Here is a 14134-nt window from a genome sequence, read left to right as displayed (position 1 = left end):
GCGAAGGCATCTTTGATGGCCAAGGACAAAGAGTGGAGAGCGTATGCTATGTCTAAGATAAAACCATAGGGAAGTATTCATTATGGTCATGAGACGCTATCTGCGTTAGTTTGAGAGTCTAGTGTCTGAATATGAGACAGTCAATAGGTTAGCTAGGTAGCAATGCACTTGAATCACCATATACTTGGCACCAAGAAGAAGTATCGGAACGCCGGAAGGGAATCCGAGCCTTGTGATGGTATGTTTAGGGAAGGCCTACTCCATACATGTGTGTATATTGGAGGTAAGGTGTTCTGACGTTGACAGATCTGGTGACTTTGTCCTACTATTCCCACGCCAAGTCCTACCCTTTGCCATGATTATCAGCTTCACTACGTAGTTACCTCAACGCTGCCTGACATGAGGAGTGTTCCTGTCTATGTACGAGTAGTACGAGTATTTCTTTGCATTGGAGCAACCCTTTTAGGGGGCGAATCTCGTGATGGCTAAATGGTCGATCCGTTAGGCAACTACGGAGTAAAGGGGGGCGTGTATCTACTGCAAAATATTGATTCAAGGCGAGAGTTGCTGTGATGGACTTGTGAGAATAGCAAGAGAGATGGGGAATGGGATGGATTTGACATCTCTGAGTCATTTGGTCCCTGAGGTTCTACTCTCTACGCAGTCTCATGGCTGATATATGATATCCTCACCTGAATTTTGAGGGGAGGGGAAGGGGGGGATCTTGTCCCAACTTGAGTTGATTCACCGCAACATGGACAAGGCTCATCGTCATGGTGTCTGCACGTGCATGTGTCAAAAAGGTTAAAAAAAGAAAGAATAAGAAAAATAAGAAAGATGATGTCAAATCATGTACCTTTGTATTACCCATTGCTGAGTGTCACAAGGCCCTGATAAGAGAGAGGAGAGAGGAGAGAGACGTGGACGGGGGACGGGACGCCCCGTGGACAAGAATCAAGCAAGCCCTCCTCCTCCTCTTCCCCAGCCTCCTTGATTTTTCATCTTCTTCTTCTCTCTCTCTCTCTCTGTCTTGCCCTTGGCATCTGTCTACTCGTACGGTTGGGTGGGCATACACGTTACAGGCAGATGCGGCAGAAAAGGATGATCCTCATGGATCTGCCGCTGTCTGGGATGCACTAAGTCCCAAACACGGGCGATCGCGGCGCCCAATGAGGCCGTGACGCTTGATGTCAAGACGGTTATTTGACAGGAGCATCACCGACTAGTAAGCGCCCTTGATGCTTTAGTGCTGGCTGGGGGAGGGGGGCAAAGCAGAAGATTGCTATTCCCAGCGTGGCTTTGCGTCCAGGAGCAGGCAGGGTATTGCTGCAGCATGCTGCCTTTCTTTTTACAGCTTTTTTGGCGTGGATCTGTCAGTTGGTAGTAATACTCCGTACCTAGCAAAGAACCAACGGGCCACGGCATCATTGCTGCTGTTTTGTGTGCTTGTACATATCATCTGCCAGCAGGTTTTTTTTTTTAACGGGAAGTTGGATCACACGTCGGAATATCCACACGCATGAAATGTACCTTGTCCGGGGGATGGCGAAAGGTCATTCGCTGGCAGAAGAGAAGAGACAAAAAAAACCTGACGACAACGGTGGCCGTTGCGCCCGCCAGCAATGCTACTCTGGCTGTTGCACGTGGGAAGAAGACGAGGGACAGGTTTCTGCCATTGAATTTTCTGGGGCTTTTTTGCTTAGGCAGGGCCATGGCACGAACCCGGGGAACGAGATATGCTTCTGTGTGGTAGTATCCGGTGTAAGTACGGAGTACTAGCACCAAGTGTATGTCCAGGCTGTATGCACGTAGAGAGACCAGAAGGCTATACGATACAAGTTAGTGTCGTCTCTCGCTACTCCGCGTTTCTCCAATGCTGTTTGCAGCGAGTGAAGGATACAGTAGACGTGCAAAACCACACCCAACCCCGTGTGGACCGCCAGCTGGAACCAAAAAGGAAACCCAAAAGGGGCGGTCTGCGAGAAGAGACACGGCCTTGAGGGTTAAGGCATTCTCGCACTCGCGCAGCTGCAGAAGAAGAAGAAAAAGGGAAAGTTGAAAGACAACAAGCAGAAGAGGCTACTATTCTTGGATGTTTGCACTCTCACCTACGACGGTTGCTAGGGGTGAACGCAACGAAGCGGTGGGAGAAGTCGACAGCCGGACAGGGCAAGCCAACCTCGTACATGGAGTACGAGTATCAAGCAACCGTCGTGATGAGGCCATCGTGAGACCTGAGGCCCCCTCACAAACCTCACCGACTTAGAAGAGACGAGGGTGATGGACAGCATCGGTTAGGGGGGGAGAGAAGGCCTGGTCAGCTATGCCAACACACCCATGTCAGCCCAACAGCGGGACAGCCCTTTTCAGGTTGCCAGCACGCCGGGTCCATTCGTCTGCCTCGCAGGATCAGCAGGGTTCGGTCGTGTGGGGAGCTGATAGTGCTAGTACAGGTAGCCAGTTAGTCGAGTTGACAGCACACACACGAGGCTTCACCAGGTCTGAGGTGGCAGAGCTTGACAGGACGGAGCTGCCATCCGCGATGCGGCCAAAACCCACCAGGGAGACGGGCATGCCGCTCAGCGTGGCATGGATGGATCCAAGTGTCGAGCATCTCTGGTCCGTCTTTTGGAGGGGATAGAGGAGAAAGGCCCCCTTGTCTCGCGGCTCGCGGCTCGAGCCTGTCGTTCGTCTGCTGAAGACAGCGCGGAAGCCCGTCGATTAGTCACCGGCATCATCATCACCATCATCATCATGTTTGCGCCTGTGAGGGGGGTAGCCGTAGCTGGAGAAGCAGAAATCATGGCCCTGCCGGGTGTGAGAGAAGTGAACGCGAAGAGGGTCCTTTTGACGCTGCTTTTTGGCGGTGGATCGCAACTCCAACTCGAGGCATGTACCGGTACATGGCGGACGAGGCATCATGTCCGACTACTATACCTACTTGGAGCTGTAGTATTCCATATGCTCTACCACAGCATCTAGAACGGGGTTTGCTGCGCGACAAAGTACGTACAGGACGCCCTGCGTCTGGCTCGGGTCAGCATCTCGATGCCTCTTCTTTCATCCCCCGTTCCCTGTCCCTTTTCGTACAGCAGGCGTAGCGAACGCGAGAAGAGAAAACAAGGCCAACATGTCATGCCAGCGGTCCAGCTAGCCGATGCTTTGCGCTGCGCTTTGACTCCATGCCGAGTGCAAAGGGGGTTTAGAGAGGTTGGGGCCCCTTTTACCCTGGCTGTGGTGTGAAGTTTTTCTTTTCTTTTTTTTTCCTTTTCTTTTTTGTGGACAGGGGTGGGAGTTGGGAAAAAATGTCCGGGAGAAGGCGGTGAAGGAAGCGGCAATAACTCATCCGCGGCTCTTGCCTGTGTTTGTCGATGAGTGCATGGACTTGCTTCAGGAATTGGAAAAAGAAAAGAAAAGAGAAAGAATCAATTGGATTCGTATCAATTGGAACTAGAACGTGAAGGGGGAAACCGGTCGATAAGGTTTGTCAGAAACCGTTGGTTCACGACAATGTGATTTATGAGAAGCACCTAATACAGTAGTTGTACTAGGTAAGCACAACAAGGCTGATAACCTCCTCTCTCTTCTTTCTCTCTCTCTCTCTCTCTTCCCCAGAAACCAGCTAGATAAAAAAGAAAGAGAAAAAATCATACACCCATCAGCCCAAGCAACTCACTCTTGACCGCATCAATGCTAGCCGAGCTTCGCCGTATCTCGCCCCAAACGCCCGCCGGCTTCCCTTGATAACCAGATCGAGATGCCTGCAGCACGCACTTGCTTTAGTCCATGCATCGTATGCATAACGATAGCGTGCACGTTTTCCCTTGCGCCCCTGTCCTTTGCCCGGGAACGGTCCCTGTCCTAGCAGTTCCTGCGCCTGGGAGAGAACTGCAGCCGCATGCTACGCTGGCGAAGCTAAGTACTTAGGTTTGTCTGACTTGGCAAAGCACAAGAGCAGAGAGAGAGAGAGAGAGAGAGAGAGAAGCAATACCCTGGCACGAGGAGCGTTTTTGGGGGCCGTTTATCGGCTAAACCCTGTTCACTTTAGACAGCTTTGGAGGATGGATGGGCTTCTTTTTCACTCCCCCTTGTCGTTGGATAGCGGGCCTAACGGTTTCCACTTTGTTCTGTCGTCGTCTTTTTTTCATGCCGTGCCCACCCACCAGAACTCTGAGCAAATCACTGCTGCTCTCCATGCTGCTTTGTACTGCTACTTGTGCTACCAACTTGATAGTGCTACGGGCAAAGGTACACGCACTTTGTAACTTCTGCTTTCACGCTCGTATCAATTGGGCAAAAAAAGAGGACGTGACCGAACCGCCCCGAGCATGCGGGGCCGGAAACCCGGAGACCGGGGCCGGGGTTGCGACAACGCAGGCGGTGAGGCGGGACCAGGGGGGGTTCGAGTCGGGTCTCCAAGTTGGGCTGGCGATGAAGCCAAGGCATTGAGCAATGGGTAGCAGCGGTGAGCAAAAGGCTGTCTGCTGTTGTCAATGGTATGACTACATGTACGAGTACTGCGAGTACAGCAGTACGCTTTGTACAGCATGGATACCTGAAGGGCCATCATACGACGGCTGTGGGTAGGTAGGCTAGACTTGCTAGTCGTAGAATGTAGTACTGATGAAACATCGAGTTTGAGGACAAGAGCTAGAAGGGAATAAGACGATCCATGTTCAATTGAAGCCATTAGATCGATCCGCATGAACAGATGGGGTGTTGAGGGACCAGACGAGCAATTGTCTTTGTAGTCCCTGCCATAGCAAACGGAAATATGTTAGAGTTCTATCCAGCCTCGGCCTTGCTGGCCGAGGCTGCTGCAAAGGTATCACCCTCTTTGACAAGCAAGAAAGAAAGAAGAAAAGAAAGATGTCTATTAGTAGGATCATTTCATTATTTTTGCAGCCAGTCAATCACCCCCTTAATTAGTAAAAAGACCACGCATTCTAACACCAGCAACCTATTCTTCCCTACAACTTTTGCAAGCTCCCAACTTCTTCCCTCTCATATCTCGGGTATGGCTAGTTATTAGCCTTACAAACGTTCCAGCACATCTAGTTGCTTTTTCCCCCATGCACTTCTGCATGCTTCTCGGTGCCCTTTGCAGACGGCCCTGCTTCAGAATTGCATACTTGGCGTACAGTAGGGCGGGTTGGACACATCATCTAGTCTAGCCTCCCTCTTCCTTGTTTTCTTTGCTTCTTTTCCCCTGCTTATCAGCCATGTGGCCCCAATCACGAGAGTTTCCATGTTTTTCATGTGAGCGTGAGTGAGCGTTGGGCATATTGCCCTCGTAGTTGGTTCAAACGCATCAGTATCGTATCTGGACTACAATGCAAAGGACAATGTCAGGCACAACCAGTTAAGCAGCTCCTCGCGTGCAGAAACGGTCTAGATAGCAATCCTTCTATGTTCCCTCTTTTTATTTTTCCATTCTCAACACGGCAAGCCTTAGCCCTCTCGCTCATAAGGCTATGCGGCGTCGGCGTTTGACGTTGCAAGGGGTATGCTATGCCTTTCGACAAGTCCCTTGAATTATAACTTGAACTTGAATAGCTCCAAGCCCGCAATCCCCACATCAACCTTAAAGACACCACCGCCATACCTCTTACTCGTCTCATCACCCTCCTCGTCCGCTGCTGACGTGATGAATAGCTCCGTCCCCACAAACTGGACACAGGTAATGTTCCTAGTCGGCAGAGTTATGCTTCCGATAACCTTGCCATCGGGACTGATCTTGAGAACCGAGCTCTCCCCATAAATCGCGTGCCACACGTTTCCGTCCACGTCGACGCGGAAGCCGTCAGGCTCGCCTGGTCCCTCATGCCGATACCAAAGGCGTTTGTTGCTTACTGCCCCAGTTTCCGGTGAGTAGTCAAAGGCGAATACCTCTCGGGTCTTGGAGTGAGTAAAGTACATGGTTTTGTTATCTGGTGACCACCCAATGCCATTGGGGATGACCAGGTCAGTTAGGACCTCCTCTTTTGCCTTGGACGAATCAAAGCGTGCCAGAAACCCTATCAGAGAAGCCGTCAGCGCCGGCGTGAGGGGTGAGCCAGCCACCCAGGGGGCGGCAAAGCATCATACAGTCGTAGGTCAGCCCATACCTTCTGGTTGAAATTCCCCAAGCCCAAAGTCCGTCATCGTCCCCAGCCAAAACTTGCCATGGGGATCTGCCGCACCGTCGTTGGCGCGTATACGCTCGTTGTTTTCTTGACTGTTGAAGGGCGCGAGCATCTTGTATGTTCCGGTTTGACGATCCAACACTGCAAGTCCATGTTTAACACCGATCAGAATGCGATCCTGGGGTTCCACCCCCTCGATGTCAGCCGTGACGGTTGGGCAAACGTCCAGCTGGATAGTCTTTAGAGAGATGTCGCTTAAAGAAACGGTGTGTATATGTTTCTTCTTGATGTCAACAAGACGCAGCGAGTTGGTCTCCTTTTCATAAAATGGTCCTTCGCCCAGCGCGCATTTTAGGTCAAGCCAGGGCTCGACCACTTTCCACTCTTGAGATGCCATTATTCAGTTGCCTGCCACGCCACGCTGGAAATTCGAGAAAAGCGGTGACTCTGTAGATGTTGTTTGAATATCTTGAATCATTCGAGAAACGTGTTTATATAGTAACCTTATATTCGGGGCCCCAGCGATCACGGAGTTTCTCTGAGGAGCAATGGCGGGGTAGGAGATAATGTGGAGTTTTTACGGAGTAATACCCGGAAGGTTGGGTTGATATCGCGAGCCGTCTTGTTCGAACTTACCCGGGATCGAATCCTACGAGAACAGGGCCAAATAAGTCAAAACCCTCGCTGTTCATGTTTAGTTAGCGTGTATGATGGTATCTCCGGTGTCTACGGCTGCTTAGGCCTGGTGAGTTTTGCTCTTGTTCGATTTATAAATGTCAACTCTCTTCGGCGAGGACTAACACGAGTGCTAAGTGTTGCAACATCTCATAGCTTGTGGCGTTACGGGGTCGGCCAAATTATCCATTATACCGCTCACGGCATATCTGAAAGTAGAATAAATTGATCAAGCAGTTGATAGAAGCAGTATGAGTCTAGCCTGTCTGGAAACACAGTACTTTATCAATGCTGGAGTGGGCAGATTTGCTCCCACGTTTGCGTATCAATCGCCAGAAGTACCTACTGTACCCCTTTGTGATCACACCATGCAGCGTAGGATCATGGCAACTCCGTTGCTGTGCATAGCAAACCTCCCATCGGGAATTTGTCCGACAGGGCGAATCACATCAGCATCAGTCGCTGTCAGTTGCATTTCACGTGGTTTCGAACTGATGCGGATAAGCGGTGGTCTCTCACATTTCACTGCCATTTTGATACCCAGAGCCAACCAGGCCTTGCAAATCGTTGCCTGCTCCGAATAGGTAATCATCCCGGACAGCCCCAGCCATGCCTCACTCCGTGGCCCCCCGGGAAATAGATGTAATGGCAAGGAGCAGTGTTGCATTGAGGCGGCAACCAAGGAAAACGGTGAGGTTGGCTGTGTTGCTCGAAGCCAACTAATACCTGTACGCCCCTTATTGCCAGCTACTCGTACTGGTAGCATGATCCTCCCGATGAAGTGCATTCAGAGTACAGCACAGCACAGACATTGCAGCCCAAGACAATGTGAACCCCCATCATGACTCCTGATCATGAGTTCGTCCAAGATTTCAACTCCCTTGACAGTCGGGCAGCATCCATCCAATGCGTCGTTGACAACAGAGTGAGGCGGGCGCCGCACAAATCCAACCGCTAGGCGGTCGCCACGTCTAACTCGTACCTGTAGTTGCATCCATGCAGCAAGGCTTGCGGGGCCGAGATGCACATCCTCCAGCACAAACCACCAACAGTACTCGTGCTAGCGGTAGTGGTAGCATCACTCCCTCCCTTTCCAACATATAGTACTTGCACACGTCTGGATCACTTCGTATTGTTGCCAATCTTAAGCGATCACACTCGCTCCACGTAGGGATCCCGTGATTCGCTTTGGCCGTTCCATTACATGTTCCATTGCATACGACACCGTTAGGGTCACGACGATGCCCTTTCCCATCCCTGCGCTCCGTCGGCCGATGCCATCGGAGAACAACCGGTGTAGCTGGCTGGCCCCAGCCTCCAGCGCACCCACCGTAAAGCGCTGCATGAACCGGGTAGGCGGATGGGGTCAGGACCTGTAGACCACGGTGGTTTGCAGGGACCGGTTGTCGAGCTTAGGTCCTCATGCAATGCATGCCATAGATACATACAGTACGGAGAACTTGTCGCGTCATCTGGGCCCTTCCCCATCTGATGTGTCCACAAAGGACTGGGTACAGGGCCGTTGGTCGCATGTACTCGTACTAGTACTCTGTACCCGTCTAGTTCCCTGGTCGGTACTTGTACATGTTATGTTGCTTGGGCCAGGGTTGAGACAGATCTTCTTTTTCTTGTCTCAAGCACCGGGGGCTGCGAGCCGCCGCCGCTCTCATACAACTGCCAGGTAATTTCTCAGCCCCAACTAGGCGCAAAAAGCAGCCCGCAGAATAGCGCATCCGCGAAGACGAAGAAAAAAGCAAAGAGAAAAAAAAAAGCATAATCAAAGACGACAGAGGGATCTCAGTCACGATGTGGCGCCGAGCTTGATGAGCCTGCCAGCCCCCCGCCTCTTGGGACGGAGCTCACGCAGCACCGGCGGATAAAGACAGGAAGATGTGTCCGTTCAAGTTCAGTAATAAAATGTCGAGAGTTCACGGTTTGATAGAGCTAGGGACGGGCCGAAGGCAAAGCCTCTTGCTAGATGCTTGAGCTGGTGTCGTGCAGCTGTCTCTGGTGGCTGTAGCTGCGACTGCGACTGAATGTGAGGTTCCGCGATGTTCGAAGCAGTGCTCATGTGGATACCAATATATTAGAGAGGAGACGAGGCAAACCGCATTTGCACTGCACTGCACCGCATTGCTTGTGCCTCATGCCTGTGTTGGATCTCGACAAATCTCACATCTCACACATGCACCATGCACCTTTTGAGATCTGCTAGTTTGACAAGAAGCAAGGCGTCTGTGCAGCCGAGCTGGGATTCGGACGGTCCGCGACGGCACGCTGATTGCCCAGCGTGGGGCATAATAGAGTGCCCACTAGCTATTTACTTTGAGCAGAGTGTAGCTGGGAATGCTCGCGAATACTTTTTTTTTTTCTTTTTTTGTCTTTCTGTTTGAAAGCGCTCCGCATTCGCTTCGCCCATGCTAGGGTAGGTATGATGATTAGTACGACGTAATTGTAACTTGTGGTTGTGACGATGGCGTTGGGTTGCCATGGGATGCTCGAACGATGCCCGATCCCTACACCAGGAGGGGTCCAGAAATGAGCCGCTCGTGTGGGCGCTTGGTCATGATGGTGGCCTTTGGTGGCGGGTGATGATGCAAGCCATCGATTCATGCTACTGCTAGTAGAAGTAGAGCTGTGACGGAAGCTCCGCTTGTTTACTATCCCGGTCGACCTCATTTCTCGTCTCATTTCTTCTTAAATTGACGAGGCAGATTAAACACAACTAGCGTCGTATAGAGCTTCACTCAGATATTGGCCCTGGTGTTCCGGAAGATTATTGCTTGAAACTTTTGCGCATGACTGCTTCAGAGTGGTACAATACATAGCTGACAGGGAATACGAGCAGATGCGCTGCTACCAAGGTCCCATCACGGCCGTGTCGAGACATCAAGTGGGATCTGCCTACTCGTACTTGGCAGTAAGTAGTCTCGAATTAGAGCAAGATTGCTGTCCCGTCCTAGATTGAATGAGAAAAGACCCTTTTAGGCGCTAGCATTCCGCTGGCGTTCAAGGGTCCTGTCGCTCACGCCTGTCTGAAGGAATGTCGACGGCTCTCGCCTTGTAAAAGTGGTCTTGAGATGCAGCGAGATGACAGAACTTTGTCTTCATTCGTACGAGTACTTGCACACTCCTCCTCCAATTTCTATTTGACCTGGTGGGTCCCCTCGTGAGTTGTTCGCCGATGATATTCTTGTGCCATGAGATCCAAAGGCATCCACAGTGTCGCCGAATGTTTAGTCGTCACGCAGTCATAGGACGGGCACAGGCAGAATGCAATCATCCCCCAATGCGTCCAGGTGCATCCTGCCCCCGGGAGTTTTCTCCAACATTTTCCCCCAAGCGGGCGAAAAGCACATTAGATAATCGCATCCTACTGCAAAAACCACAGAGCTGGGTCGGTTGCTGTAGAGTGTCACCACACCTGTGTCCAAGTTGCATGTAGGTATCCTGCTTAACGAGAGGAGGCCGCATAATGGGCCTCGGGGGAACATGTCTCGGCACCCAGGTTTGGGATTTGAGCCCTTGGGTCCCCCCGCGTCCAGGCCGTGGCAGGGCCCGGCAGTCAGGGACGGGTGTGGAAACCAATTGTAGGTCGTGCATGTGTGTGATATGTAAATGGGCACTGCTAGCCGCCCTGGGCTTCCTCATGGGGCCAATCATGTGTAAAGCATCTGCAGAGACGGGAAGCGTCCTATCCATTGGGCACAGCGAGGCCTAGTGATCCATCTTCATAGTAGCAACTGCGAATACCTTAGCATGCAATCTGCGGCCAACGCATACGCACACATCGCTAGCGAGTACTCCGTATCATACCAGCCAGTCTGAAAAGAGCGGCCTGAGATGGAGTGGCGTGTTGTCTTGAAATTAAGTCATGATATCAGGTGTCCAATTAAACATGCTAATGAATAACTGTACGCCTCGGTTTTTTATAGATACTCGTATGCCCTTGTGTAATTTGAGTGCCCCCAAGGCGCTCTATAGATAGACACAGGAGGGTACCGGGTTTTGCTTAGATTCGATTGGTAGTATTTCCTCAAGTCGGGGTTGGTGCCATAGAGGAGGTTGATAAGCTCTGAGGCGCATGATAATGGGTGCATCGCAAGGAGCAGCGTCGTTTGAGATGAGTTTCTAGCAAAAGCAGGCATATCGCTGCTTGTGGCATCAATGACGAGATGCTGTTGGACAGTAGCGGCTTCAATGTACTGTACTCTGTATCAGTACTCGTAAATGGTATGGGCATGGGCATGGGCCCCCAACCTTGTGCCTACCATGCTGGAGCCCTACATGTACCTATACCCGTACACACGAAGTACTACTACTGGATTAGCAGTGGCATTGGCACTCGCACTACGGAGCACTCGTCCTAGTAGACAAGATGAGAAGGAAATGACAGACGCAAGCTCAATGACATGTCGGATCCGTGTGGGCGCCAATTGACAAGCCGGCAGGGCACATACATGCCTGGCATCTGGGCGGGGGCGGTCTGGTCTGTGCAGGTGAGATCATCCCATCGAATCGTAGAGCTTTATTGCCGATGAGACTGGTGGTTGGGGTGGTTGGTCCGCTATACAGCAGACTAGGTCTAGGTGATGAGCCCATGCGGTGATGGCGATGATAGGCAGAGCCGGTGTAGGCAAATCCTTCGAGGCCCGACTGGGGAGAGCCATGTTCCAGGTCAGCCGTCGTCGATTCGAGGGAGAGACATGCACCGGCCGTCGCTGCGAAAAGACCTGCTGCATGAGAAAAGGGAGCCTCTGAGACCGTCGGTTGTTTCCTCTTGCCTGGCTTCGTGGAAGTGAGATGCATGAGTTGGCCTGCCTGAGATGTGGCTAATGCAGGCAGAGATGAAAAGGGAAAGCCGTCGAACGCTTTGATGTTTCTTCTTCTTCTGGTTGACAACACATGGTGTTGTTGTCATGAGGCACAGACCACGGCAAGTGCGAGGAGTTGCAGCTAGGACGGGTAGGGTACCAGAGCCTCACCGTAAGTTGAGCGGAGAGATAGGTACCTTGACACGTCGATAACACCACCTTGGTCCAATGCAACCCCCAGTTACCCGATAGGGCTCCTTAGCAGGACCTTGCTTGTACAGGCATCATACTCGTACCGGGGCAAGCAAGTGCTTGCACTCGTACTTGTATATGCTGGAAGCTCTTGGGTTATCAACGTCGGCGTGTTCTGAATGAGGTGTATATGGTATGTTGGGCTGCCTCTGGTTGACTGACCCAAAACGAATCGAGGCAGACGGAACTCGCCAAGACTCTCCCAGCTACCCTACGTGGGCTTTCGATGCCTGGTGAGGTAGGTGGTAGTACCAAGGACGAGCATTGGTAGCAAGATGTAATGTGTCAGAGTGCTGAGTCCCAAGCCTACTTACAGGTACTGCACTCAAGTCCTGCTACAGCAAAGGAGCCAGCCCGTACAAAGGCACTCATCGCGGGCCTAAAAGGTGGTGTGTTGCACTGCGTACCTGGTTCGCATAGAGATTAATCTCCAGAGGAACAAGTACCACGTGCTTCAAATTCTCCAGCTTCATCTCTTTTGCATCAGCATCACTTTTTGCCCCCAAATCACGTCTCCATGAGGCAACCGGCATCTGGGACCCTCCCCCCTCCCCATATTGGCATAGGCGCCGTAGTCGCCGGATGAAGGAAGAAGATTGGACTGCGGGAAAAGCCACACATGACGCCCAACCCGAGGGAGCGGAATAGAAGCAAGACATACTCCAAGCCATGTGGGCAGGGTTCCGTATAAGCAGTAGTAATAGGCACTGGCCATGGTTAGTCGCAAAGGGAACCAACATTAACCGAGTCAGGTCGGGTCTACCGTTCCTGGTTGAGACGATTCGAGCACTATTGGAGGCGTCCATTGTACTGTAAGTACCAAGTACTCGTGCCGGTATGTCAAAATTGGCCGTCTCTCGCGTGTCAACGGGCCGGCCTACCGCTAGTACTCAGGTTGGGCAGCAAGAGAATGGTGCCTCATTGTGTGGTAGGTGTTACCTAGTAGGTAGGTAGTGTGTACAGAGCTTGCCGTATGCCTACCACAGGTAAGCACCCACGTTATAGTATGTAGAGTTGACACTGCAAGGTTTCATTGTCCATAGTGTTGTTCACAACCCATGGGCACTGCAGGAATACCTCATTTCCTGCCGAGACGCCATGTTTGCTCCCATTCTCTCTCAAGGCGGCCATGACGGCATCCCCGGCCATGTTGCTCTCGCTTCTTCTCAGTAGCTGGGAGGACCAAGAGATCGCCGTAGGAATCTCCCTAGATGGACAAGCCAGCGATTGAAAGCGGCTAGAAGTAAGACCTTTGAGCGCTCTCACTGCCAGTATGTAGCTACGGTGCAGTAGAGGCAGGGAATAATGAGCTGATATGCCCCAAAGTACGCAAGTATGAGCACTTGCTAGGTGCTGCGTGCTGCACTGCCCTGGCTTACCAGGCGTGTTTGTAGTGGCAACGCTGCCCATTACTTGTACAGTAAAGTGTGCAGAGCTTGGTCTCGGCAACTAGGATGGTGCCCTTTTGGTGTGCGTTTCCCAGTACAAAGTTAGGTGGTGGCTAAACACAGATAGCCTAGATGCCTTGTCTTCTGTTTCTGGCTCAGGTATACTCTCATTCACACTCCCGTCGCTGGCACTAGTTCTTTTGGAGCTTGGAGCACCAGTAGAGAGCGTTTCCCGTATATACTCATACCAGGTTCTGTGACTTGTGTTGCCGTCGACAGCCCGTACCGTAGCTGCTGCAGGTCTGTGGGTACCTAAGCATAGCACTCCCTGCTTGTGAGAAGCATCAAGGAGTTCTCCGTGCCGGCGGTAGTACGAGTAGGCATTGGATAGGCATAGCAAGGCTTCGACGAGGGAGAGCTTGGGAACTGTCGGAATTGTTAACCAGGGAGCCCCCTGGCGATTCTTTCTTTCCGAGCATGTGGACAATTTGGGCTCCATCAATGAGTGCCTATTCAAGGTAGACAACGATCCACTCAGGCATCCACAATAGATGGCCCACGGTAGTCTTGCATGCAACGCCGTGCCGTGCTAAACTAGCGTTGTGTCTGCAAGGCTTGTTTGGCGACCGCTCAATTGGAAACCCATTGCCGCTTTAGCTAGCGCGGCCGATGCGACTTTTGCATGTATGGTCGACGTGTCTGTGGGCTCCGGACCTGAGTACCCGTAGTATCTGCATACCTGCGCACCGCCTGTTTCTACACGAGGCCTCTGGATGGGGTTGGCCAGAGGAACGAGCAGCGAGCAAGCGACTCGTCGCAGCAAGGCAAGCTCCGTGTGATGTGTGGCGTTGTGACGGAACCAATGGTTCGGGAGCTGCAT

The 14134-nt window shown here is 51.9% G+C and overlaps 3 protein-coding genes across 3 annotated transcripts; 1 reads left to right on the top strand and 2 right to left on the bottom strand.

The window, feature by feature from the left end:
* Positions 1-3997: 3997 nt before the first annotated feature.
* Positions 3998-4685, top strand: M431DRAFT_287628 (hypothetical protein). The gene has a single exon (XM_024914066.1). The coding sequence runs from the start codon at positions 4066-4068 to the stop codon at positions 4447-4449; it is 384 nt and encodes a 127-aa protein (XP_024778509.1). The 5' UTR covers positions 3998-4065; the 3' UTR covers positions 4450-4685.
* An 850-nt stretch (positions 4686-5535) lies between these two features.
* M431DRAFT_74604 (hypothetical protein) lies at positions 5536-6522 on the bottom strand (the record flags this gene model as incomplete). Its single annotated transcript, XM_024922242.1, has 2 exons — positions 5536-6017; positions 6108-6522. 2 exons carry the CDS (start codon positions 6520-6522, stop codon positions 5536-5538), a joined length of 897 nt encoding a protein of 298 aa, XP_024778508.1.
* Positions 6523-10615: 4093 nt separating this feature from the next.
* M431DRAFT_287599 (hypothetical protein) lies at positions 10616-11103 on the bottom strand. The gene is made up of 2 exons (XM_024914064.1): positions 11061-11103; positions 10616-11005 (listed from the first exon to the last, which is right to left on the bottom strand). Exon 2 carries the CDS (start codon positions 10946-10948, stop codon positions 10730-10732), a length of 219 nt encoding a protein of 72 aa, XP_024778507.1. The 5' UTR covers positions 10949-11005; positions 11061-11103; the 3' UTR covers positions 10616-10729.
* Between the last annotated feature and the right edge of the window lie 3031 nt (positions 11104-14134).

The sequence above is a fragment of the Trichoderma harzianum genome (assembly GCF_003025095.1).
Source record: "Trichoderma harzianum CBS 226.95 unplaced genomic scaffold M431scaffold_2, whole genome shotgun sequence".
NCBI classification, from domain to species: Eukaryota; Fungi; Ascomycota; class Sordariomycetes; order Hypocreales; family Hypocreaceae; genus Trichoderma; species Trichoderma harzianum.
This window is presented reverse-complemented; position numbering and strand designations above follow the sequence as displayed.